General features: G+C 43.6%; 1 protein-coding gene across 1 annotated transcript; it reads right to left on the reverse strand.

The window, feature by feature from the left end:
- Positions 1-725: 725 nt before the first annotated feature.
- tesk1a (testis associated actin remodelling kinase 1a) lies at positions 726-19,147 on the reverse strand (the record flags this gene model as incomplete). Its single annotated transcript, XM_080759101.1, has 10 exons — positions 726-1,965; positions 3,766-3,862; positions 4,601-4,687; positions 9,016-9,099; positions 9,288-9,378; positions 10,499-10,581; positions 14,070-14,216; positions 15,474-15,522; positions 15,970-16,091; positions 18,935-19,147. 10 exons carry the CDS (start codon positions 19,145-19,147, stop codon positions 791-793), a joined length of 2,148 nt encoding a protein of 715 aa, XP_080615227.1. The 3' UTR covers positions 726-790.
- Between the last annotated feature and the right edge of the window lie 7,652 nt (positions 19,148-26,799).

The following is a 26,799-nucleotide window of genomic DNA, read 5'->3' on the forward strand; positions in this document are numbered from 1 at the left end:
CCAGCTCAGTACAGTACAGTACAGCAGTGTTTTCCATGTCATGTCTTTTAGAATAAATGTTTCGCTGTAACAAAAACTTCGGACTAGAAAAGTATTTTTCAATCAGTCAAAGCTTATGCAACCTTTTTGTTTTGTTTTTAAGTACAAAGTTTAAGCACAAATCCAAGGACATTATTTACGAATGATTTACAATAGTTCAAATCAGAGTTATGAATGATCTCGTTTACAATCAAAAGGAGGTGAGATAATAGGTCATGTTTAAGAATCACCACCGCTGAAAGATAAGACACTGCAGTACCGTACAACCTCCACCGTACTGAACAGATATGAACTCATTATTTTTGTCTAGAGCAGTGGTTCTCAAAGTGGGGTCCAGGGACCCTCAGAGCTCTGAATAGAGACCCTTGCAGGTCTGTAATTTATGGAGTTTGAGAACCACTGTTCTAGTGCAATCCCAGAACCAAACAGTACACAGTGCACTACAGTAGAGTTTGATTTGGTAGAGTTGAGGCAGTAGAAGTCAATAGAAGACGTCGGCTCTGCGTTGCTCGGCACCATGTTGCGTTGCAGTGCTAAGAGCCTGTCCCTGCTTGGGGTTCTGTTCAGCTCACTTTGACCTTGGCTTAGCTGAAGTTCCATCTCGATCACACGGTCTCTAACTGCTATTGCTGGGTGGTTCACATACTGGCTGACTCGCGCTCTGCCGATCTACAAGCTCACAATGTGTTGCACTGCGACGTGTTGTGAGCTTCTAGAATAACAGTTGCGTGCAACTGAGTTTCAACCAGGCTTATGTCTGAGCCTCTGGCAGAGGAAGTGCAGGCTCACAGGCCACTGAGGGAGATGCTGCTACAAGTCTATTTGGGCCGCGACACAACAGCGCCTTAGTGGCGGACGTGGCGGCTGTTGTCGTGGCGGGAGTGCCGCCAGCGCCACCAGGGCCGTTGAGGTTACGGTAGGACCGCTGCCGTGGTAACGATCGCCGGCGGGGGCCGGGCACGGCGGCCGAACCACGGAGGCACATGGAGGGAAAGCTGAGACCCACCAGACAGCACCCGGGACAGAAAAACACATCATCCTGCTCGGCGGGGGGGCCCGGGTGGTCCGAGGAGGCGAGGAACTGGGAACAGTGGTAACCGTTCCCCTGTCCTGTGGCGCCCCACTGTACCTGTCGTCCAATCGCGACCGACGAACCGTTGTTGTTCTCGAGGGGAGGCAGGGAGGGCGGGCCGTCGGAGACAGGAAGTGGCCAGCCGTTGGTACGCAAGGGGGAAGCGGAGTTGGAGGAGAGCAGAGGTAGCTCAGGTTCTGGAGACTTGGTGCAGTCCATGGGCTCTGTTACACACAGCTCCTCCCCTGCTTTCTGCCGACGTTGCTGCTCCTCCTGTCGCTCCACAGAAACCACCTCCAGCTCCAGAGGATGACACCAGTCATGCCCATCCTCCTTCAGCGACCTCTTCTCCCTCCCGTCCTCCTCCGGCTCTCCCTCTATCCTTCCATGGGCCTCCCTCACCGCTGATATTCCATCGCTTCTCCTCTTTCCGTTCCCAGCTTCTTCTTCTATCACGTCTTTAGACGGTTCCTCATCAGAATCGCTCAAAATGGCACCGTTTCTGCCCAGGTCTGGGGTGCAGGGGAGCGACTGGCACCTCCTGGGAGTCGCTCTGGCCGTCCCTCTGAGGTGGTGCCGCGGAGAGGCGCACGAGCCGCCGCAAGGAGCCGGGAGCGCGAAGGTCAGCGAGATGACCGACTTGCTGGGCGTGTCCAAGAGCTTACAGTGGCCGCCGTTCAGGTCCTGGCGCAGGGAGAACGGGTTGACCCGCACAGGGGTGCCCAAGAGGAGGGGAGAGGTCGGGGCCGTCGCCGGCAACGCGTCCGACTGGCTCCGTGACAGCCGGTCGCCCCCGAGGCGGCAGGGGGAGCTGAGGCGGCGCCGGTAGGGGCTCTCGGCCACGGCCACGGACTCTGAGAGAGAGACAGGAGCGACGCGGGAGTTAGGGATTTAGATTTGTCCTTAATCCATTCTGACCTGAGATCAGATTCGTACGAGGTTTCCACTGGGACACACACTGGTCTGATTAACCCATTCTGACCTGAGATCAGATTCTAAAAATGTCAGTCGCTCTTCGAATTTTCAAAAATAGCAGACCTACAAGCTCGTATCGCGCCACTCGGTGGCGCGATATGAGCTTGTAGATCTGCTATTTTTCAATAGCTAAAGCATAACATGATGCTAACACCAAAATGGGTGCCAGGTCAGAATGGGTTAAGGTCTTCCACTGCTGGCCTGCTCGCTTTGCCAAAAAAAATGGCAACTAAAAAATACGGGGAAGCAGCTTTTTGCTTCTACGGGCCGTCGGCGTGGAACAAGCTCCCACTGTACCTTCGTCAGGCAGCCTCTGTAGACATTTTTAAAGCTCAGCTCAAGACCCACTTCTACAACATTGCTTTTAATTGATCTTTTATTTTTGTTATTCATGTCCTCACTGTATTGCATTACTGCTTGTTTTTAATGTTGTTGCCTTGCTTTTCTTTTATCCTCCATTTTTCTGTAAAGCACTTTGAGCTGCATTTCATGTCATGAAAGGTGCTATACAAATAAAGTTTTATTATTATTATTATTATTATTAGAAAGGGTCACTTTGTATTTCGTGATAGAATTTGTGACCATTATTTTCAAAATCCAAACAGAGCACATGTTGTGAGCTTATGAATGTGCTATTTTCACTTTTGACAGTTGCTTTGGAATCAGGATGGGGGGGAATTATTTTTGGACCTAGCACACTTAAGTCACTGTGCATTTCAAGAGAACACAACATAACAAATTATTGTTATGTTATGTAAACCATTATGTTGTGTTATTTTAACACTTTTTGTGCTTCCCTGCTGCTCCCATATAAGCCACAACGTGGCGCCAGTGCCAAACCAATCTGCGCTATACAGTAAGCATACTAGACGGTTTCCGGCTCAAAGACTGTAGTTTGTCTCATTTTGAGAAGAAAAAGGAGTATTAAGCGTGTGCGTGGCTGCGTATGCGTCACATCGGGATGTAAGTGTTTCTACCACATGAGTACGTTTTTGGGGATTTTGCTGGATTAATGCTTATTAATCAAAGCCATCCATGAGAAACATAGATATCTCTGTGCTCGGGGACACAGGGACACAGCCAGGGACACAGCCAGGGACACACATAGCTGTCTATAGGAGTGGTTTCACCACTCAAAAAATATAGTCTCTGTGACACATCTAGGGGCCACAATCTGCATTCAAAGATTTTCCTAGAAGCTTTGTCATTGGTCTATTTCACTGTCTACTTCCTGATTTCGACCGGGGTTTTTTCCCCGATCAATGACAAAGTTTTTAGGAACATCTTTGAATGCAGATTGTGGATTGTGTATGCTGTAATGTTATGCTGTAATGTTATGTTTTCAAAGACCAACCAGTAAGGGCCTGCCGTGACAGGGACTAAAGTACAAAGAAAAGGAAAAGGTTTAACCAAACTAAACATGTCTTTCTAAGGAAAAGGAATGCTTATTGTAACCCCTGCCCTGTGTTGTTTACCTAGAGAAGTAGTCTTATTGTAGTAGTCTTATTGTAACCCCTGCCCTGTGTTGTTTACCTAGAGAAGTAGTCTTATTGTAACCCCTGCCCTGTGTTGTTTACCTAGAGAAGTAGTCTTATTGTAGTAGTCTTATTGTAACCCCTGCCCTGTGTTGTTTACCTAGAGAAGGAGTCTTATTGTAACCCCTGCCCTGTGTTGTTTACCTAGAGAAGTAGTCTTGTCACGGCCCTCTGTTCCTCTCTCCATCCCCTCCAGAGATATCACAATGTCAGAGAACGACGGTCTCCGCACTGCACTCATCTGCGGAAAGACAGGAGTTGCAATAAAGAGAAGGAGTCAAACTGAAAGGAAACCCGAGTGTCTGTGAGTCATATTCAAGTATCTCTAATGCCATCGATACACTATTTTGTATGCACAGGTTTGACTACTGGTATGTGACAATCTTTTCATTTAAAACCAAATTAAATTAGTAGAGGTTAGGGTTGTGTAGTTAAATTGTCATGGTAATTGTCAACTCAAAATATTGTCTGTTCTATAGTTGCTTTGTAAACTGGATCATCCAAAAATAATCTCAGTTAGTTAGTTAGTATATTGCATGGTGAAACAGTTCTCAACTACTCCAATACTTTTTGCACACAAATGATTCATTTTGCCAATGTATTACAAATATTACAAAACTAAGAAGCAAGAAACGATTGCAGTACTTTATTAATCATTGTAAACGGGCAAGAAAAACACTGTCTTAGGTTCTGTAGTTTTAGATTTAAGATCAGATTCGTCAGAATTCACTTTGCTTCTTCGTTCTAACACGTTGCATTAACACAATATAATTTGTTCCATTAAAGGAACACAGTGGCTTCATGAAAATCAAACTACGATATGCTTTGAAAGATGTGTGTGTGTGTGTGTGTGTGTGTGTGTGTGTGTGTGTGTGTGTGTGTGTGTGTGTGTGTGTGTGTGTGTGTGTGTGTGTGTGTGTGTGTGTGTGTGTGTGTGCGTGCGTGCGTGCGTGACGCGTGTGCATGTGTTGTTCCTTACATTGCAGCATGTGACTGCCATGCTGAAGAATGCAGCTGGACAGTCTCCAATCATGTTTTCAAAGGCCTCCACATCCAGCCCAAAGTCCTACAAACACATAACAGCACATACACTCATTGTTACATTTTCCACTCCAAAATGTATTGAAGTATTGAGCATATTGTTTAAAATAAATCTTAACTTTATGCCTAAGGGGCCGTGTCCACAGAAAGGATTTCATGAGCAGAGGAGTGCTTTGGGGGCAGAAACCTCTTATCTTGTTGTTGTTTTTGTTTTGTTTTTGTTTTATGTACGTCAATGTGATCCATGTCAAATAATTGAAAATCAAATAAAAATCATTGAAAGAGAAACCTCTTATCTCCACATTTTCACTTTTTGTCTTTTTCTTGTAAATGTACACCCTACTTGATCATAGAGTGTCACACAAAAGTAGCAGATCTGCAAGCTCGAAACACGGCGCAAAGTGTCATTTTACGCTAGTGGATCTCCTACGTTTGCTGTTTTTTTAATTTGAATCAGTTTGAACAGATTTGGACATGGAGATTTCCACCCGACAGAGACTATATCATGTGCAGAGCACTTGCATGGGGCGTTTGTTGAAGACCACTACATTCAAACCTATCAACCGTTGCTGTGCTCAAACACCATGGGCTAACCCTTATCCCTTATCTACATCGAGACATTGTGAGCTTGTAGATCGGCTATTTGAACTATTTTAACCCATTCTGACCTGAGATCAGATTCTAACAATGTCTTCTATGTCAGTCGCTCTTAGATTTTTCAAAAAATAGCAGACCTACAAGCTCGTAGCGCGCCACCGAGTGGCGCGCTACGAGCTTGTAGGTCGAGCTTGTAGGTCTATGAGCTATGAGCTATGAGCTTAATGATTGATTGATGTAATACTTTATTAGCCAAAAAATGGAAACAGCACAGACGTCCCTGGGGTCCCGTCCTTTATTATTAGTACTAATAATAGCCTAGCTGAAACGAGTTTTAAACATGTGTTAACAATTATTAATTAATTGTCAGACACAGTCAGGGCAGTCACACTGAGGAGCAGCGCTCCTTTCCAGAAGTTGAACCGGGCCTACTTTCGGCATAAAGAAAACAGGGGGAAAAAAATAATAAAAAGAAAGAAAAGAAAATCACAATGTTCTGTGTGCGTGCGTCTTTGCTATAGAATTGCGTGATTTCAGAAAAAGGAGCTGCAGGAGCTTCACAGAACACAAACACAACCCCTAAGATCATACACACAGACAGACATTCTTTACTGATCCACTATTATGATGGGGCAGTTATAATAAAGCAGGTCAGTAGAGTAGTCATAGTAGTCATAGTGATTTTACACACTGCTGTATATGTCTGTCTCGATCCCCCCCCCCCCCCCCCCCACACACACACACACACACACACACACACACACACACACACACACACACGCACACGCGCGCGCGCGATTGCAGTGATTAAATATTCATGTCTGCAGACAGAGGAGAGATGATGAATGAAGCTTGGCTCATAGCGACCCATTGATCTGGTTCAGTCAACCAACATGTCTGCTGACTGTGCTGAGTAAACATTTCCTCTGGCACGCTCTTTGAAAACAACAGAGTATACTGACACAATATGTCACTTTACTATTTTACATTTTGAGGTGAAGCAAATACAAACACACAGTGTGCCTTTATTATAGCAGTGGTTCTCAAACTATTTCATTTCAAGGACCCCCCCAGGTTTTTATGAATTATAGGCCACGGACCCCCATAACTTTGAGAGTGTACAAATTGACCCGTCCCGTGTAAGGGTCCATTTACCGTAGTTCCATTTGTACACTCTCAGAGTTACAGACTTAGAAGTGTCTCAGGTCTTAACCCATTTGTACACTCTCAGAGTTACAGACTTAGAAGTGTCTCAGGTCTTAACCCATTTGTACACTCTCAGAGTTACAGACTTAGAAGTGTCTCAGGTCTTAACCCATTTGTACACTCTCAGAGTTACAGACTTAGAAGTGTCTCAGGTCTTAACCCATTTTGGGGCTACAAGATCTACAAGCTCAGCTACGAGCTTGTAGGTCTGCTATTTTTGAAAAATCGAAGAACGACTGACATTAGAAACATAGCTTTTTCACAAAACTGTCAGGATGTAGAAGACATTTTTAGAATCTGATCTCAGGTCAGAATGGGTTAATGGGTAAATAGTGGAGAGACCTCCTGCTTCCACAGACATGCGTGCATCAGGAGGCACGGCTCAACGTAGGTAAGATGGCGACGGCGATGGGGCGCTTTGCTCCAATGCCGGGGGCCCGCCCGGGGCCAATGAGGTATACATATACAACTATGTGATGGCGCTTTGCTCCAATGCCGGGGGCCCGCCCGGGGCCAATGAGGTACCTATACATATACAACTATGTGATCAGTAACACATTGTTGTCCATGCTGCCAGTAGGCCAAGGAAGTATCTCCCTGTCACAAGTTTCATATTTGGCCTTGTGGTGTTAGACCGTAGTGTCCGCCCTGAAACTGGGAGGTCAGGGTTTGATACCCGGCCGGGTCATGTCAAAGACTGTAACAATGGGACCCAATGCCTCCCTGCTTGGCACTCAACATCAAAGGGTTGGATTGGGGGGTCAGTCCCTGCTTGGCTTCTTCTTCTTCTTTCGTGTATCATCCTCAAATGTCCAACTCAGTATCGAGTAGCCACGCCCTTGTCTCTGGTCCCACGTGGAAGAGGCCGGCCTCTGAAGGAGGTCTGTACAGGGGGCAGTTGTTAATTATGTGCTCGGCAGATTGCTCGGGCTCGCCGCACTCGCATGCTGCACTGTCCGCCAAGCCCCAGCTCTTCATTGCTGATTTGAAGCAGCCAACTCCAGTGCGCAGGCGGTTCAGTAGTGTCCACTGCCGGCGTGGCAGGTCCTCTCCTTCAACGCCACCACCCGGGTCAAGGATGTAGTGGTGCATACGGGAGGGCCCAGCAGACCGTCAGTCCCTGCTTGGCACTCAGCATCAAGGGTTGGATTGGGGGGGTCAGTCCCTGCTTGGCACTCAACATCAAGGGTTGGATTGGGGGGGTCAGTCCCTGCTTGGCACTCAACATCAAGGGTTGGATTGGGGGGGTCTGTCCCTGCTTGGCACTCAACATCAAGGGTTGGATTGGGGGGTTATAGATCAACTACAAATTATTCCAGAGCGCGGGAACTTCAAGAGATGGGTCAAATGTGGAGAACAAATCTCGCATACAGCAATGTACAGTATGTGACAAATAGTAGGACTTTAACCTTTTAAAGGTGATATAGGCAAGTTTTCAGCCAAAAATCAAAATATTTATCTATCTATATTTGTGGCCTTATTCCCTCTATCTTCCCCTATATTTTGATGCTGAGCTGCTGCCCTGTAGACATACACTCTCCCTTTGTCTCCCTCTATGTGTTTGTATCTGTTTATATCCACTGTTGTTTATGTGTCGGGACGGAAGCGTCGTGTTGGGAGGAGGGTCTGTGTGGGGGGTGACGCGGAGTCTTAGCCAATTGCAGCGCGAGGCTGTGACTGTGTGTTCGACCCAGCAGTATTATAATGAAAACGCAATGCGATTTCATTGCAACTTGCAATGAAATCGCATTGGTGAAACTAAGATATGGGGATAATATTATACTTGCAATTTGCAAGTATAATATTATCCCCATATCTTAGTTTCACCATTGTTCATGTGAAATAGTATGTTTATGATGTAATATGTAAGCCTGTTGAAATTATGAGAATCGCTATGTATAGCGCATGGTTGGGTGGTCCGGCCGGCTTGAAGCTTGCATTCAACCCGTGCTCGCCAACGGTGACAAGCCGTCGCTGATCATCATAGCGATGAATAACCGTGGACAAAGTAGTTCACATGAACGATGCTGTAGTGGCTGGGGCATTTGAGGGGCAATATGTTTTATATGCACGATTACAAATGAAAGATAATTGAATTGAGAGCCAGTGAGTCTGCTCCACTACTTCCTACTTCCTCATTTGCGGGACTCGTCGTGTCAGTCTTGTGATATTGTGATTACGCTACAGTTACCCTTAAAAAAACATGTCAACTCAATGTCATTGTTGTAACTATGATATCGATAGAAATTCATAATTTTTTAATGTCATATTTAGCCATACGAGCGCAATATCCATAGCGTCCCTCCCAGCAGCAACAACAACCCCATAGCCTGAAGTGACCTGGCTCAGCCAATAGAATGACGGGGGGAGGGGGGTGGAGCTAGATTTTAATTTGTTTGGAAACACTCGATCAATTCTGTGTACAAACACTGGAAACTTGTCTACAATACCTTTAACTTGAATTTCAAATGCTTTAAATCACTGGTGGCATCCAACACACACACACACCCACACACACACACACACACACACACACACACACACACAAACCTCAGTCCTGGGTAAGAAGTCAGGATCGGCTTCTATCCTGGCGATGATCTCACATAAGATGATACCGTAGGCGAACACGTCCACCTGAGTGGGTGACAACACAGAGACTGGAGTCCTGTTGTGTTTACACAGTGTATGATTTGTTGATGGTAAATGTAGAGTTGCTGTGTGTGTGTGTGTGTGTGTGTGTGTGTGTGTGTGTGTGTGTGTGTGTGTGTGTGTGTGTGTGTGTGTGTGTGTGTGTGTGTGTGTGTGTGTGTGTGTGTGTTTACCTTCTCATCATAGAGCTCTCCCCTGAGCACTTCAGGGGCCATCCAGTAGGGGGAGCCAACGACCGACAAAGGCTGCTTCTCTACTCCTTCACTGAACACAGCAAGACAGCACTTAATTAATTTACAAACATTTTTCTCGTGATTTAATGCCCTACCTAGTCAGTAAAAAGGCTAATGGGACCGTACAAAGCATCATATTTGAAAACAAAGTTACCTAAGTTAAAGGAAGAACCGTGTAGTGTACAGATTGTGTACAAGAGTGTCAAGCTAAAGTAGTGAAAATAACCGTCTACATCTACAGGATCACAATGTGCCGCAATGCGCTGGCTGCATTGTGAGAGACCTGTAAAGAAAAGATTCACTGACATTAATTCTACCATTATCCCGTCCCCAAAATAGACTCTATAATGGAAGAGAAATAGACATTAGATATCTGTTTCTTTATGGGTTTCTTTAACAGCACCACAACATCAAACGACCTTCCCTTGACTCAGCATTATAAGGAACGGGCAACAAAAGTCTCCAATGACATTATTACACGGACGCAACATTCTTAAAAGGCTATGGTCGGACGTAGCTGTCCGGATGAATGTCCAAAACCGTGTCATTTCAGGGGGAAAAAAAGAAAAAAACATAATAATAATAAATAACCTGTGTTCCAATTAATACAATGTAGTCACAAGCTCTTGTTAATAGAGAGTATGCACAATTGCACATGCATGATTTTCCCATCAGGACACGCTGGAGTGTTGGAGTTTGGAAGCGCTTGTTGGAAATCACTCAACCGTCCTGCCGTACCACCTGTTTCTAAATGTCACATAATGCAGGAGGCAGCAAAATGTTGTGTTATTGAAAACAAGCACTTCCAAACTCTGACACTTCAAATGCAGGGCATTTCTTGACAGAAAGTATAGCTCATAACGTTTCTATGGTGGATTTTCATGAAACAAAAACTTTGCAGATAGAAAGAGGCTAATTCAAGCTTTTCGTACAGCTGCAATGTTGGTGAGTTTAACATTGTTTAATGCAATCAGACAGGACTTTTCTGTTTGGATGAATGGGGGATGTCGAGGCCAGAAAGTAGTTTTTTGCCACGTTCCCGCATAACTTCCAGGTACGATGATGTCATGCGCATACCCTCTATACTTTTCTTTGGTTAAATGTTCATAAAAGCCACTTAACCACTTGTAACCAGGCGTCAGCTCACTAACCTGTATGTAGGGATCTTCTCAGCCAGGCCAAAGTCTCCCACCACAGCAGTGAACACACCGCTGTCACAGCGCACCAGGCAGTTCTACAGACACGGATACATAACAAACACCACAGCAGTGAACACACCGCTGTCACAGCGCACCAGGCAGTTCTACAGACACGGATACATAACAAACACCACAGCAGTGAACACACCGCTGTCACAGCGCACCAGGCAGTTCTACACACGGATACATAACAAACAATCAGAACAAAAATGATGTACTTTGAAGGTCAGAATCTTCAATAGATCAACTTCTGTGTACCAAGATCACTTGATGCAGGTATAGTGCAGGAATATACACAATGATTAGTCTTTAGGGTGGTTGTGTTCCATTTGATATCCTTCTCCTATCACAGCAACTCACAAATCTTGCTGCTGTGTTTGCACATTGTTGTACTTCGCCCAGCAGATATGGGAGTTTTTTGTCATTGGTCATGTTTTCAAAATCTCCGTGTGTGGTTGTAATCTGTGGGAAGTATGTGTCTCTGATGTCTTGGTATAATGGACAGATGGTTAGGAAGTGTAGCTCGGTTTCCACTTCGTTTAGTGTGCAGTGGGTGCATAGTCTGTCTTCTCTCGGGATACAGGTCTGCCTATGACGGCCTTTCTCGATCGCGAGACTGTGCTCAAGTCTGTACCTAGTTAAGATTTTTTGTTTTGGGTCGGTCACGGTGCTCAGGTATTCTGCCACTGTGTATTCTCTGTTTAGGGCCAGATAGCATTCTAGTTTACTCTGCTTTTGTGTTGCTTCTTTCCAATGTGTCAGATAGTTTTCCCTTTACTGTTTTATAATTTGGTTTAGTCCAATGGGTTTTCTATCTCGTGGCTCTGTTTGTGTTTGTGCCCGGAGTTCCAGGGCCAGCTGGCTGAGGGGGCATCTCTCTAGAGTTTCACTGTGTGTGAGTGCCTTGTTATGGAGTGGAGAACAAACACCACAGCAGTGAACACGACAGTGTCACAGCTCAAACATGAGCAAACGCCAAATGTCACAAACCTTGTAATTCAAACCTGTTCTCAATTGTCATAATGTGTAATATGTAACACAGGTTTATACAGTAACTTCAGATGAAGAACAAAACCTGTGACTTTCTGTTTTACCCTCCATTGTTCATGGACAACCTGTTACAGAGTAATGAGCGACTTCAACTTGCACACAGTCCAAGGCAGTGATTCGCAAACTTTTTAGCTCAAGACCCAAAAGAGAAATTAGACGGGACCCAAACTAGTGAAAATAGCAGATGCTCTTCTACAGTGCATCATTCATGATGCACTTCATGATTTGTGTCTATTATGCGTACAGTAGTAACATAACAAATATTTGCTGGACTATTTTCCACAGTTGCATGCATACGCCATTGTGTTTTTTTTCACAATAAAGAAATGCAGGTATGCTATAATAAATACGAAGCCTATATGAAGTGCCGGTCAGCAATATTCCGGATGAATAGGCAATGTATTCCCAATCCTTTTGAAATTAACTGGCCCATAAGACAGACAGAGAAGAATTTTATAACCCCCCCCCCACACACACACACACACACACACACACACACACACACACACACACACACACACACACATACAGAATCATTGTGCTAAATTATTATTAATTCCAGGTAATTATTATTAATAATCAGCAACTGTGTGTGAACCCAGGATAGAGAATAGAAACCTAACACCAAGTTAGACAATGTGAGAAAGCAATTGATGTATTGTAAAGCAAGCAAACAATAAACAGACCCCATAAACCAGTAAGACGCGCAAACGCGGGAAGCGAACGCAGCTCGTACATATTTGGGTTTTGGACGTATAGCTGCTTTGGGGACTCCTTATATGGTTATGGCTGAGTCATGGTGACGTAATCACTCAGCTCCATATATGGGCACAAAAGCGGGACAGACAGACACACACACAGACAGACATGATCTGCTAGGTCTCATAGTAAGTGCTCACTGCGTTCGCAACCACTAAAGGAGAATACAAGGTAACATGATGCTTCTGCAACACTGCCTCATTGCTCCAGTGACAAGAAAGTCTGTGCAGATTGATTTTCATAACGTAAAATAAAAACTGCAGTATGCTTTTGAAAAATGGTTGCCACCGTCAGTAATGTCAAGTATACCATGACATGACATGAGTTACAGACACAAGACTTAACATGTCAGACCATAAGTACATGCTGTATATGATATGCGGTTACAGTACAGTAGGCCAGTGGTTCTCAAACTGGGGTCCGGGGACCCCCAGGTGTCCTTGGGACGATCCCCATAAAAAGGTGTGAAATAGCATCACATTTGAACCACTTTATTCATATTTTATATTTTGGGCTGTTCAAAAATAGCAGATCTACAAGCTCGCAGTGCACAAACATCTGCAATTTTAGAATTTTGTTTAAAAATATTAATATTAATATAGGAAATACACAAATCTTCTCTTCTGGGGGGGTTCCTGGCACCAAACATTTTCAGATGGAGGGTGCACCTATAAAAATGTACTGGGCCTTGACAAAATAAAAATGAGAACTACTGCAATAGGCTGTACCTTAGAGGTCAGGTCTCTGTGGAAGATGAACTACTGCAATAGGCTGTACCTTAGAGGTCAGGTCTCTGTGGAAGATGAACTACTGCAATAGGCTGTACCTTAGAGGTCAGGTCTCTGTGGAAGATGAACTACTGCAATAGGCTGTACCTTAGAGGTCAGGTCTCTGTGGAAGATGAACTACTGCAATAGGCTGTACCTTAGAGGTCAGGTCTCTGTGGAAGATGAGAACTACTGCAATAGGCTGTACCTTAGAGGTCAGGTCTCTGTGGAAGATGAACTACTGCAATAGGCTGTACCTTAGAGGTCAGGTCTCTGTGGAAGATGAACTACTGCAATAGGCTGTACCTTAGAGGTCAGGTCTCTGTGGAAGAACTACTGCAATAGGCTGTACCTTAGAGGTCAGGTCTCTGTGGAAGATGAGAACTACTGCAATAGGCTGTACCTTAGAGGTCAGGTCTCTGTGGAAGATGAGAACTACTGCAATAGGCTGTACCTTAGAGGTCAGGTCTCTGTGGAAGATGAGAACTACTGCAATAGGCTGTACCTTAGAGGTCAGGTCTCTGTGGAAGATGAACTACTGCAATAGGCTGTACCTTAGAGGTCAGGTCTCTGTGGAAGATGAGAACTACTGCAATAGGCTGTACCTTAGAGGTCAGGTCTCTGTGGAAGATGAGAACTACTGCAATAGGCTGTACCTTAGAGGTCAGGTCTCTGTGGAAGATGAGAACTACTGCAATAGGCTGTACCTTAGAGGTCAGGTCTCTGTGGAAGATGAACTACTGCAATAGGCTGTACCTTAGAGGTCAGGTCTCTGTGGAAGATGAACTACTGCAATAGGCTGTACCTTAGAGGTCAGGTCTCTGTGGAAGATGAGAACTACTGCAATAGGCTGTACCTTAGAGGTCAGGTCTCTGTGGAAGATGAACTACTGCAATAGGCTGTACCTTAGAGGTACAGCCTATACATGTATACATGTATGTGTGTACCTTAGAGGTCAGGTCTCTGTGGAAGATGCCCTTGCTGTGAAGGTAGCGCAGGCCCCGTGCGATGTCCAGCGACAGGGCAATCCTGACACCCCATGACAGGTACAGATCACTGTCCAGAAGCTGCTCCAGGTTACCACCATTTATATACTAGAGAAAAGAAAGAAAGAAAGAAAGAAAGAAAGAAAGAAAACTTGAGTTCATGTGTCTCAGTATACAGTAAACCAAAGTGTCACCAGATCAGCCTAACATTTTATATATTTGGGTCAAAATATATGAGAAGATATCAACAAATCAAGTATAATAATTGATGAACGTTCATTTTCTATAGCGACTTCATCACCCATTCACACACTCACAGACCATCACACACACACACACACACACGCGCACGCACGCACGCACGCACGCACACACACAGACCGAGAGCCGAGGCAACCATGCAATGCACCCACCTGCTCATCGGGAGCAGTTATGCTGTTTGTCCACTAAAGCTGATGCTCTCCTAAAATGCTTCCGAGAGTTACAAATATTTCAAGTCTCATCGACCGGGTAAAACCGTGAACGTGCAGTGCAAAATGCATGCTCAGCACCTCATCAAACTGCTTGCGTTTCCAAATTCCAGCAAAGCGTAAATAAATACGCACCGCTCCCCTTGGGAACAATTTCAAACATATGCTGTGCTCAGAAAGACACACCTCGGTAGACACAGCCCCTGTGTCTTGCTCAAGGACACTTTAACACTGAGCCAGTCACTGCTGTTACCGTTACCGTGTTTCTGGTTGAAATCTGCTACTGTGCCAATTAACCCATTCTGACCGGGAACCCATTTTGGTGTTAGCCTCATGTTGTGCTTTAACCATTGAAAAATAGCAGATCTACAAGCTCATAGCGCGCCACCGAGTGGCGCGCTACGAGCTTGTAGGTCTGCTATTTTTGAAAAAATCGAAGAACGACTGACATTTTTAGAATCTGATCTCAGGTCAGAATGGGTTCATCAGACCAGTGTGTGTCCAGTGGAAACCTCGTATGAATCTGATCTCAGGTCAGAATGGGTTAAACAAAGCTATGGGAAACTGAACCGGAACCATAGTTGTGCGCAGAGCCTATTTGCCATAATCACAGTGGCTTCAGAAACTATAACATCAATGCAGAGTTTATTAGGGCATTGGTTTTCAAACCACTGGCCTAAAGTAAACTGGCCCATGGACCCCCATCTGAAAATATTTAGTGCTAGGGATCCCATACAAGATTTGTGTTGTTAATGTTTAGGGGGACCCCCTGGATCCCCTCCAAGAGAGAACCACTGTATATGAGATTATAAATCAGTGGCACTGTAGTGTGATATATGTAGTGTGACATAGGCAAGAAGACGAGAGAAGTGTAATACTGTAAATATGTTTTTACCTCAGTCAGAGCATGGAGTTGACCCTCATGAACACACACCCCTAGAAACCTGGGAAAAGATGGAAAGATGTATCGGGAGATGGTTAATGAATTACCTCCACCAGAGGAGTTACAGTATGAGCTTATGCTTAATTTATTCTTTGTTGTACGATGTCGTGCCGAAAATGGCCGACCCACAAGCTCAGAACCACGGGAGACCATTGTACAACAAAGTATAAATCACGCTTTATGGTTCGAAACGTTGCCAGTTGCCTTAAAAAAAAAAAGACAGTTCAAATGTTTTACTCCTGAGTGTCAGGATCGTCTGTTGTCTTTTCAAATGTCTTTTTCAGGCTTTGTTTGTTAGTCTCATCCTGAATTGAACGAAATGAAACTCGTGCAATGGACTTGCACGAGTAAATTATTGAATACAATACTGTAATAAACAACTCAGTAGTGTGACTGTATGTGTGCCTGCATACGTACGTGCATCTGTATATGATCACATAGCACATACCTTAGTATATTAGGGTGGTATAGCCTGTTCATCAGCTGTACTTCACGTAGCATGTTAGCTTTGTTGCTTGCTAACGTGTTCATCTTCAGTGCCATCACCTGCCCTGTAATCCTGTGTTGTACCTGGAGAGCAGACAGAAATTAAAGATATTCATTTTTGATCACCAGAAATGACGTTTGAAGCGCCACGTCTGAGGAAGACTTGGGTGCTTGAAACCTCTCCTTTGGAGGTCATTTAATAAAAATCCATTGGAGCATGATCCATTGTGTGGTCAATACTTTTTAAACCAGTGTTTCACCATACTGTATGTGGGTCATGGACCAGTGTTTATGGGTTGGTTGCAAGTAAATACCCACTTATTTATTAATTATTTAATTATTATGGTTTTTAATCATTATTCAATGATATTTCTAAGGAATTTCATGAATAAATAAAATCAAATAAATTCCATAAATTAGAAAACTAAAAGTTGAAGAAGTAGTGAAAATAGCAGATCTGCAAGCTCTGTGAGCTTGTAGATCTGCTAGTTTGGGTCCCGGCTCAAGACCCTTGAATCGAATTCATTAGATTGATTGAATACTTTATCAGCACGATTATTAACAGTACAGGAAATGCAGTCAAAGGTGATGCTAAAAGGATAACACAAAAAGTCCCCAGGGGCTTCCTTCCATTAGGCCATCTGGTCAGATGCTTTGTCACATTGTGGTCTATAAAATTAATCAAGAAAATGGTGCACATGTTGACAAAATAGGACAGGACAGAAATCTGCCATCAGTGGGGCACTACAAAAACAAAGGAGGATTCCAAATTTGCTACAGGCGTGTGGCGTGCACTCAGCGTGTGAGGTCATGTGTGTAGGCATATGGGTCACTGAGTCTGACTGTGCGTGCAAAGTTCAGACAGCGTCTGGACCTACAGGTCTGCGTGTGTATTAATAGCAGTGAAACCACTAATAGGCTTTCTGCTTGATCTGCACAAATCCACTGGGCTGTCACTGTGACATCACACAACAAGTAGACAAGGTACACACACGTCTGTCTGTCTTACTCTGTGTCTCTCTCGATGATGAATGATTTATGATTCCAAGTAAGTAAGCACGATCCCAGTGAGTGAGGCATGAACTCACTGCAACTAAAGCACTCAATCCAAAATATGGATCAACAGAATGGATCGACACAACAGCTCAAGTGCAGGAGTAGTTGTTGACCACATAATAATGTGGTCAACAATATTATTGTTGACCCCAGGAACTGTGCTGTAGTGGCCTGGAAGGAAGGAACACAATGAAGCAGAAGCAGATCGTATAAATGTGTCTTGGTCTGCGCAAAAAGAGTTGTAGTTCATAATTAAGAGTTCATAATGACGTAACTTTAGCAGGGTCAATTTAATCAGAGGAATATTGGTGACACAGGAAAGCCACACCCTGATACACCCACGTGAGGAACACCGTATTATCCAGACACACCCACGTGAGGAACACCATATTATCCAGACACACCCACGTGACGAACGCCACACCCTTACACACAGCTCTGTGAGAAACGCCACATCTGCAGTGATACTGTAAATGATACATCGGTAAAGGGCCACATCACCCCGTTTGCAACCAGATCTTATTTTAATGATGTTTGGGCCACAAGAAGCACTTTTCTGGGTTTTTGTGCGTTATATGTTTCTAGATATTTTAGTATTTCAAATGCCTGATGACTCATCGGACATTGGTCTCACTTCCTTCCTGGACTACATAGTGTCTCAGTCAGACAAACATGACTAGGTGGGGCAGTGCAGCAAAGCATCATGGTCATTGTAGTAATCTAGCAATCCAGTCAAACACACTACTGTTTTCTACTACAAATACTACTACTAACGCTGAGTGACTTGAGTTTCTTCCAGTGGTGAAATGTCCCTTTAAAAAGATTGCAAAAAGTTGTATTATCATAGTGAAAAACAACAGAAAATCAAGGCAAGAATCCTGCTTGTACCAGTTTGCAGAAATTGCAGGTTAGTTTAGGTGTGGCTTTGAATATAGTTATCCATTAAAGGTTTGGACCATAGGAATGCCCTGTGGAATTCACCACAGCAAACAAAGCATTGTTTCACCTTGAGTAAACAAAGTGTAGCAGTGAAGTGCCGCTCTGCATGGTCAATAGAACTGCTGCTGTTTTGGGCCTGTGTTGGCTGGACATTTAGAGGACACTTAAGTGCCATCTGGAACTTATTCTGATGAATAAAACATTCATTGAATCACTTTATTGTTAATTTTTTTTATAAGATATTATTTTTGCGCCTTTTATTGGGGTTTTTTAAGGGACAGACAGTAGGCTGACAGGAAACGGGAGAGAGGAGATGGGGGAAGACATACAGTAAAGGCCGTGTCGGGCTCGGGAGTCGAACCCGCGGCACACTGCGACTGGATTACCAGTCGGGTGCCCAGACGGTTACGCCACCGCCTGGGCCCATTGAATCACTTTAACTGTATTGTAAAGTATGTTCTTGCACAAACAATAGTAGATGTGCGAACTTGGAAAACTATACAACAAGTGCTTCAGAATACAGATCACGGGTACAGGAAGCATCGTCTTCTCCGTATATGGCAACTGCCAATTATCGCAGACACCGAACAGAATTTTGCCAAAGCCGTAAGGTCTCCACACACCGAGCACGAATTCGGATTTTTAAGCGGCGTTTCTCCATCGGTTTTCCGAAAAACGCGGCCGGTGTGCAACCACCTTTAGCTCTCGGCTTGGGTATTCCTGAATGCTGCAAGTTGCACACACACACACACACACACACACACACACTTCATTTGGTTCCATTTGTACACTCTCAGAGTTACACACCTGTAAGGTAAGGGTTCATTTCTGGAATGAACCCTGCCTAAGGGTCCCTGGCTGGGACCCCATTTTGAACACTGAATGAATTAAATAAAAACCAATGAACTGAGGAACAGTTGAGGTCACCGTACCTTGAAGACCTCAGAGAAGAATCCAGCGCCGATCTTCTCGCAGAAGAAGTCGTCGATGCGGGCCAGGCTGGACACGGCGCTGCGCAGGGCCCGGTACGACGACGGGCGCACGCGGTGGTACGCGTGGACGCTGTGGAGCGGGGGCTCCTCCGGAACCCCTCCTCCTCCCCCATCCTCCGACCCACAGAGGCAGCAGTCCGCATGGTAGTCCATGGCCAACCTCCTCCACGCCCCCACTATCAGGGATCTCCTTTTCAAAAAGATCACCAACCAAAAAAAGGGATAAAGGCTCACGCCTCAGCCGTAGTCCTACTGTGGCGCAGGACCCCGGTGCAACCCGCTGCCATGCTGCTGTCAAGATGAATGCCGTCCTGGGGCAACATGTATTCCGGAGCACCAGGCAGGTGAATATTATTCTAACACAATCGTCTCTTACAACATTGTTTTCATGTGTGCTTCAAATAAGCCCCAAAAAAGAACCCTTGCGCAGATGTTTCAACACGTTTACCTTCAAATAAAGCATGGATTTTTCAATATTGCAACGCAGAGGGTTCTTTCATCTGTGCACAATGTAGCTGGCTGCTCTGTGCCAGTACGTGGGGGGGCTTGGTTTACTTCCGTCATCCCGTTGGTTGAGCAGAACAGGAGGAGGGGGACGCAGGCGGTACCAAGAGGAGAGGAAGAGGGGAGGGGCTGAGCAGCAATAGACAGAGGAGTGCTATGTGAGGCCGGGTTCTTCCCGGATCCGCCACAGTTCAGCTGATTTCCTCAATGCACCCCTCCTTATATGTCGCCGCTGGTTCTCTCTGACTCTGGTCTGCCTGCCACACACGCCACGCACCACTCCACTGATGAGCTGTGTACGAAAGGAGCCATGTTGAATGAGCAGATAATAATAATCTTTATTATCCCGAAGGATATTCATCTTCACAGTGTCTGTTCAACACCAACAACAAAAACAACACATAGTACAGAAAAACACAACACCAAGACAATACAAAAACATGAGGTCCCCACTACTGTGTACAGAACCATCCTATCGGCGGGGCAGTTTGTTTAATGCCGCGACATAAAGACAGTGAACCACATTGTCCAACTTTACAGGTCATAGAAGAAATGGACAGAACATCCAAGCCACTTAGCCACCTACACACTGTCATAATTGGCTTCAGAATATTACACACACACACACACAAAACTTTCATTATTTTTAGTCAATATGGAGTAAAATCAAATGTGGCTATTTAATTAGACTCAACAGCAAAGGAAATAATAATCTCAATCTCAATGTTCTGTCTCTCTTTTTCAGAGCTGCAAGGTGCAAGTAAGCTGTGGGCCAGCCTCATCTATTCACTAGGGCAGGGGTTCTCAATGTTTTTGGCTGGGGACCCCCAGGAAATGCATGTATTATATGTACTATGTAAACTCTTCATTTCCATTTTCCAGCCATTCAGTTGCAATAAAATAAAATACAACATAATTTGGCGACCCACCCTGAGGGGTCGCGACCCACGGGTTGAGAACCCCTGCATTAGGGCAAGGTGCAAGTGCACTACAGTGTAACTACTAACTACACTGCAACAGAAATGCATCTTTCACATATGATGTAGCCAAGTATTATGTAGTAATAATAACACTATATCATCATCATAGTATTCCACATGCATCGATCACATCAGACATTCGACATTGCGATCAGCCATAACCTCTACATGAGAAACAGATCACTTTAGTTTAGGGACAACCACCACTCAATTAAAGCTTCATTAGAGCGGCCGCAATAGTACTACGGTGTCGTTTTGTTGAAAAAACAAATATACCCAAGTCCAAGTCGAGCGTGTGTAATGTATTGTATTATCTTATCCAGTGTTTTCGGCAAAGCGACAACAACCTCCTCCTACACAGCCTACACACACACAACAGCAAAAAGCTGCAGTATTAACAAGAAGTGACCCAGACTTGTTCTTAATTCGCATTAAAAGCCCGTCTTGCAGTTGACCCGGCCGGGCGGCGACATTTCACAATCTTGTTAAAATAATTCCTCCTCCATCATCAGCACCAACATGACGCCAATAATAAACACACGCTTCATTAACGGGAATGGGCGGCTTACCTCTGACTACCACGCACGAACCTCCGATAAAGTCGCGTCATATATAATCCATTTAAATGAATGAATTCGGTGTAAAGAATGGTTTCATTCTATCTGCCGGTGCGTCGGTGATTTTATATCCGTGTCGTAGCTCCTCCTGAGCGGCTTGTCCATCTGTGAGAGACCCCCACCCCCAGCCACCATAAGAACACAGAGCCCACCGTCCGCTCGGCTCGCCCAAACGCCGACGCTCATTGGAGGAAATCGAATAAAAGGGCCGGACCGAGGTCTCTGATTGGACGAAATCCAAATGAACGGGGCGGGGTGAAGAGAAGACGACGATGTCGCCGGCGGCGGCGGATTTATACTTCGTCGTCGTTCGACAGCGGCGAGCGGTAAAAATAGCAGATCTACAAGCTCACCACCGATCGCATACGCGACGCGTCGTGAGCTTGTAGATCTGCCATTTTTGCAGAGCGACACCTTCGTACGACGGAGCCTATATACGTTTTTGGCTTAAAGAGCTGGTCTGGGAACAGTGTTTGCACTCTCTACTACTACTTCCATTCCATTGTACAAATAGCTCTGCATTGTACCAACTCCACCAGAGAATACAAGCTGTTCTGAGATCAGTATCTCAACAAGAAGCTTTCGACGGTATAACATGAAGTCATTTTCAGTGGCGTGGTGATGATGTTCCTGTGTACGTTGGAGGAAATGATGGGGGAACTTTGAACATAAAAGGCCAACACAATAGTAATAGTAAACCTAAATAAATAAGTAAATAAATGAATATAGAATGAATGATGAAGAGGCTGCATAATAATAATAATAATAATAGTAATAATAATTAACAATTATAATAATTATAATAAATATAGCTGAAAGCAGTTATAAGACGGGGTCAAGCGCAAAAAGAAAAAAGCTATACGCAATATACACAATGAGCTATATAAACATTGATGACTGAAATTATTATTATTAAGTGATAAATAAAAAATCCATCATCATACATCTTCATACATCACATCCCGTGATCCAGACTCCATTCGCATGCGATTTCAAGGAGAGTGGTTATTCTTTGATGCGGCCCAAAAAAGGCCTAAAAGTGAAGGCCTCACAGCTAGAAGGTCCTGGGTTCGATTCCCGCTCAGGGCGCTGTGGGTGCTGGCGGCGTGCCCATACCCGAAGGCGGGGTTGGCGAAAGGGCCTTTCTGTGTGGAGTTTGAGTTTGCAGGGTTAGATACCCTCACAAAAACATGCAGTAATCCTGGTCTCTAAACTGCCTCCCCCTGGCCAGCCGGGGCGCCTGATGGAGGGGAAAGGAACTGGTTGGAATAACGTGTTCCTTCCACTCGCTACGTCCAACCAGGGAAACTCCCCCCTGTCAGGTGCAAAGGAGCAACTTGGACACTCAGGCATGAAGGGAGCATGAGTTAAGTCTGTTGCTGTCCCCAGGTTGGCGGAGGGTGTGTAGAGCCCAGGATCACAGTAGATGATTGACACAGAGGTGAAAAATGGGTTACAAAATCGTGGGATAAAAAATATATAAAAAAAAGACAAAAAGGCCTAAAAGTGGATCAAGCAAATCATAACAATTTACTCATGGGGCGATCTAAATGTCAGAGGTCTTTTGACGAATGGCCGTGAGATTCAGTTCTTGAAGGATCCTCACAGGCCTCTATACCATATTGCAGAATTCTGTGAAAAACAATAGCTCAGAACTGCCTAAACAGCTAAAACGGTTGAATGTTTACGATAACAAAAGGGGTATATTATACACCCTTTCTTTGGGCTTGACCACTAATGATAATAATCAGGCATCATCATTGGACAAGTAATTTGTCATTAACTTATAAGTACAAGCAGTAAAATGTTGGGAATAGTTCAACAACAAAAAAAAAGAGAGAATGCTAACAATTTAAATCGTAGGGGAAAATCAGGTTGCAGAAATCCAGAATTTCCAGTTCTAAACTCATTTGTTGGTTGCTTACTGGTGTTTTAAAATATATATATATTGTTTGTTTACATGCAGGCTATTAGAAACAGAAATCAATCGGTGCAATCACAAACCTTTCCAGGGCTAAATCCGTGTGAACTATCCATACTGAAATCAAGTAAACAATAAAAGCAAGAGCGTGCGCCTGCCTGTGCGTGATGACCTCACTGTATAGTTTCATCTACAGGAGCAATAACTGGACAACTCATCTTAAAATGAGTCATATGTGGTGACATCACCTCTTCATAGAGAAAGGAGGTATAGGGATTTCATCATCACATACCATAGGTTTGAGCATTTAGGTCTTTATGCTTCCAGGTGGTGGTAACACACTACCCCCTTGTGGTTAAATTGGAGAAAGACAGGCAAAACTTTTGTTGTTAATAGCCTACAGTAGTAATATCCTGGAATTATTGTCACACAATACTGAAAATTCTGAAGATTTTCTGATTTGGACCAACTGATGGACATACCAACATGCATGTGTGTGTGTGTGTGTGTGTGTGTGTGTGTGTGTGTGTGTGTGTGTGTGTGTGTGTGTGTGTGTGTGTGTGAGTGTCTGCATACAGTTGTATATGTATTCATGTATGTTGTGGTTAAAAATCATATCTACACAAAAAGGCATGAAAGTCATTGACTACATCAACTGATTAAAGCAATTGTGTCATGGGGGAAGAAACTCACGAAAGAAAAAAGTATGTATTGTATGTTTTATTTCATACTTGGTCCTCATTTGGTTAGGTACATTGTTAGGCAGAACATCAACCTTTGACTACCAGCTAGAATAAAAGTCTTAAGGAAAAGAACCAAATAAGAATAGGCTAAGAATAATAATGACATTACATACACTTTTTGTCCTTCTACTGTATAGAGGCGTTTGTGTGGCGGACATTCAAAGGTGTAGACAGATTCTGAGGCTACACAGAACATTAAGTCCTCCAAATTATTTGGATTGTCACGACAACTGCAAGAGCAGGACGATGAGTATTCAAAACGCTTAAAAATGGTTCGCCATCTCATCTCAAGGCTTCAATTGTGGGCATTAAGGTACAGTACATTTAGTGATCTGTTTTAGTTAAGAAATGAATGTTTATTGTTAAAGGGTAGCGCTCTTGTGATGGAAATCGTTGCTATATACTGTAGCGTTTGTTCAGTAATAGGTGTCACCCCGTCTCTCCAGCGCTTTTCAGGGGGATTCAAATTTAAATTTGTGGGGTCAGGAAAAATGACCCCACAATGATAATTTATGGCCACATGTTCCAGTTCCAATTCTATTTGCTCGTTATTTGTTTGATGATGAATCAGAATATAGTTATTTAACAAAACATATGTCACTTATAAATACACCACCTTCATTTCACATGGTTACTAAATAATAATAATATAATAGAGTATCTAACTATAGAAAAATTGTTGAGCCAGTAGTTTTCAGGGGTGCGTAGCATTAGTCAGACGTCCCAATTATCGGACATAACTAACCCTAACTCTAACCTTAACCTAACCGCACGCGGAAGCCACGGGTGAGTCTTAACCGGCCACATATGTCAGACGATTGGTATACGTGACGTCGGACTAACAGATATGACCCCCAGTTTTCAGCAGCAGACATTTAGCTCCACCATCCACCATGAATGGAGTGATTGTTTGGAATGTTAGCCATGGACAGGGTTCGATTTGTAAAATCAAAATGAAATGTTATCAATATACGTGGCCCTATGCACTTAATTTCACAAAAAGATATTTGAAAATGTGCCAAAAAAAGGGACCCTATGCAGGCTCATGTGATTATTATTAGTGAGTCGACTATTGTTATCATACATCGTTATTTTATTTATTCCCGGGTCTGTTTGCCCTCTGGGTTGTGACGTCATGTGGCTCAACCAATAGGAAGACGGAAGGAGGGGCGCTGTGATGTCACGTGGGTCAATACATCATCATAGAGTAGAGAGTTACTCAAGCCGTGTTCTTCAGGAACAGTATTTTCTAGAAAAATTGTGATATTATCAAACATGAATATCAAATATTCCAATATGTATTTAATTTAACCCATTAAACCGGGAAAGCATCTGTGTCATTATAGATTTTAGCGTTGGCCATTTAATAGCAGATATACAAGCTCATCAGAGCCATTTCAGCGAGCTTGTAAATCTGCTATTTTTGATTTTTACATTTTATAAAAATCTTGAAAGTGTTTGAAAGATTTTGAATAATTTTGAATTAAAAACAATCTTCTTATGTTCAGATAGGGGTCTGCGGCCAAATATATATACTATATACTGTACATATATAAATTTGGGGGTCCTTGGCACAAAAAAGTTTGAGAACTACTGATTTACTGAATTTTGTACAATATTGGCCTTTGTACAATATTGGCCCCCAATGGTGGGGATAAAAAACATCCCCACCAGCCATAAAATACGAATGGGAATATATCAAAGGAAGACGCATGGATTCTCCCAGCAAATCGAACCCTGGACACAGACGATATTTTCACACATTTGTACTCAGTGCTTCTTTGTAGGGCCTCTTGTAGCAGCAAAGTAGCCAAAACACAACCTTTCCTTATCAAAGACTTTGGAATAATAAATCAACTCACACAATGTATAAAGCGTGAGATTGCACACGATTGTGTGAAATTGCACAGAAGAAAGACTACCCTTCCAAAATCGCAAGAGATTATACAACAAAAACATTCATCATCAAACACCCCAACCCGAAAAATAAAATCATCACACAAACAACAACAGAAATACAAGGTACATTCTTTCGATTGAGTGTACAATACTCAGTTTCTTTTGTCAACGCATGCCTTTTCAAACGGAAAGTTGCTTCTGGGACAAAGCTTACAATTCACACCATTCACGTCAAGTGAGCACACCCTAGCATCCAGATTCTGGGGTGAACGTCAATGAGCAATTTCCAGCGAAAATATTTAGTGCAGAGGGTAAAAATTCAGGGGACTCCAGTCAGTACTTAGTACAAGCACAGAGTTAATTGTGGTTAATTGCTGACTTCATAAAGTGACAAAGAAATGCAGAGCATTAAACCAACAGCTACACATTAGCCACTCTGGATAGTGGACAAAAAAGTAACTTTCTGGCCTTGATAATGGGAGAATAGGATTATATAAAGGGATATGAACTGACTAACATTCCTATTCTATACATTGCATAATGAGCAAACATCTGACAAAAATAGGCAAACTATCTCCAGAAATAGCCAATCTACAAGCTCACACAAGGTGTTGCATTGTGAGCTTGTAGATCAGCTATTTTCGGTATAATATTTAGTGTACAGGGAAAAAAGGACCCTGTCAATCTCTGTCAATGAAGTATATAGGGTTTGAGTGGTTAAAGGACCACACTGGTTACTGCGTTTTTATCCAATATACTAGTCACGTAGCCTATAGTTCGCTCTAAAACAACATACCAAACACCGTCGTACAACAAACTATAATTCAGGCTTAAATGGCTAATCTCAGTATGGCATGAAATTAACTTGAATAAAATTGCAGAGATTTTAAACCTTGCCTGAGACACGTATTCCAACACGTGCACTTTAGGTCCACTTCATTATTTTGTCAAAGTTACGTTATCGTTTTGTGGTAAAGCAGTTGAAAGCGCGTATTGATTTTAAAAGTTTAACCGTAACCAGTCCCTCTATAAAGATTGTTTCACAAGTGAGATTCAAACATCCATAACTTCTAATGAACATTTGTTTGGAAAAGCGTATCATTTTATGGTTGGTTTATCACCTGAAAGTTTGAATAAAAAC

The sequence above is a fragment of the Protomyctophum bolini genome (assembly GCF_963924005.1).
Source record: "Protomyctophum bolini genome assembly, chromosome: 3".
In the NCBI taxonomy this organism is placed as follows: Eukaryota; Metazoa; Chordata; class Actinopteri; order Myctophiformes; family Myctophidae; genus Protomyctophum; species Protomyctophum bolini.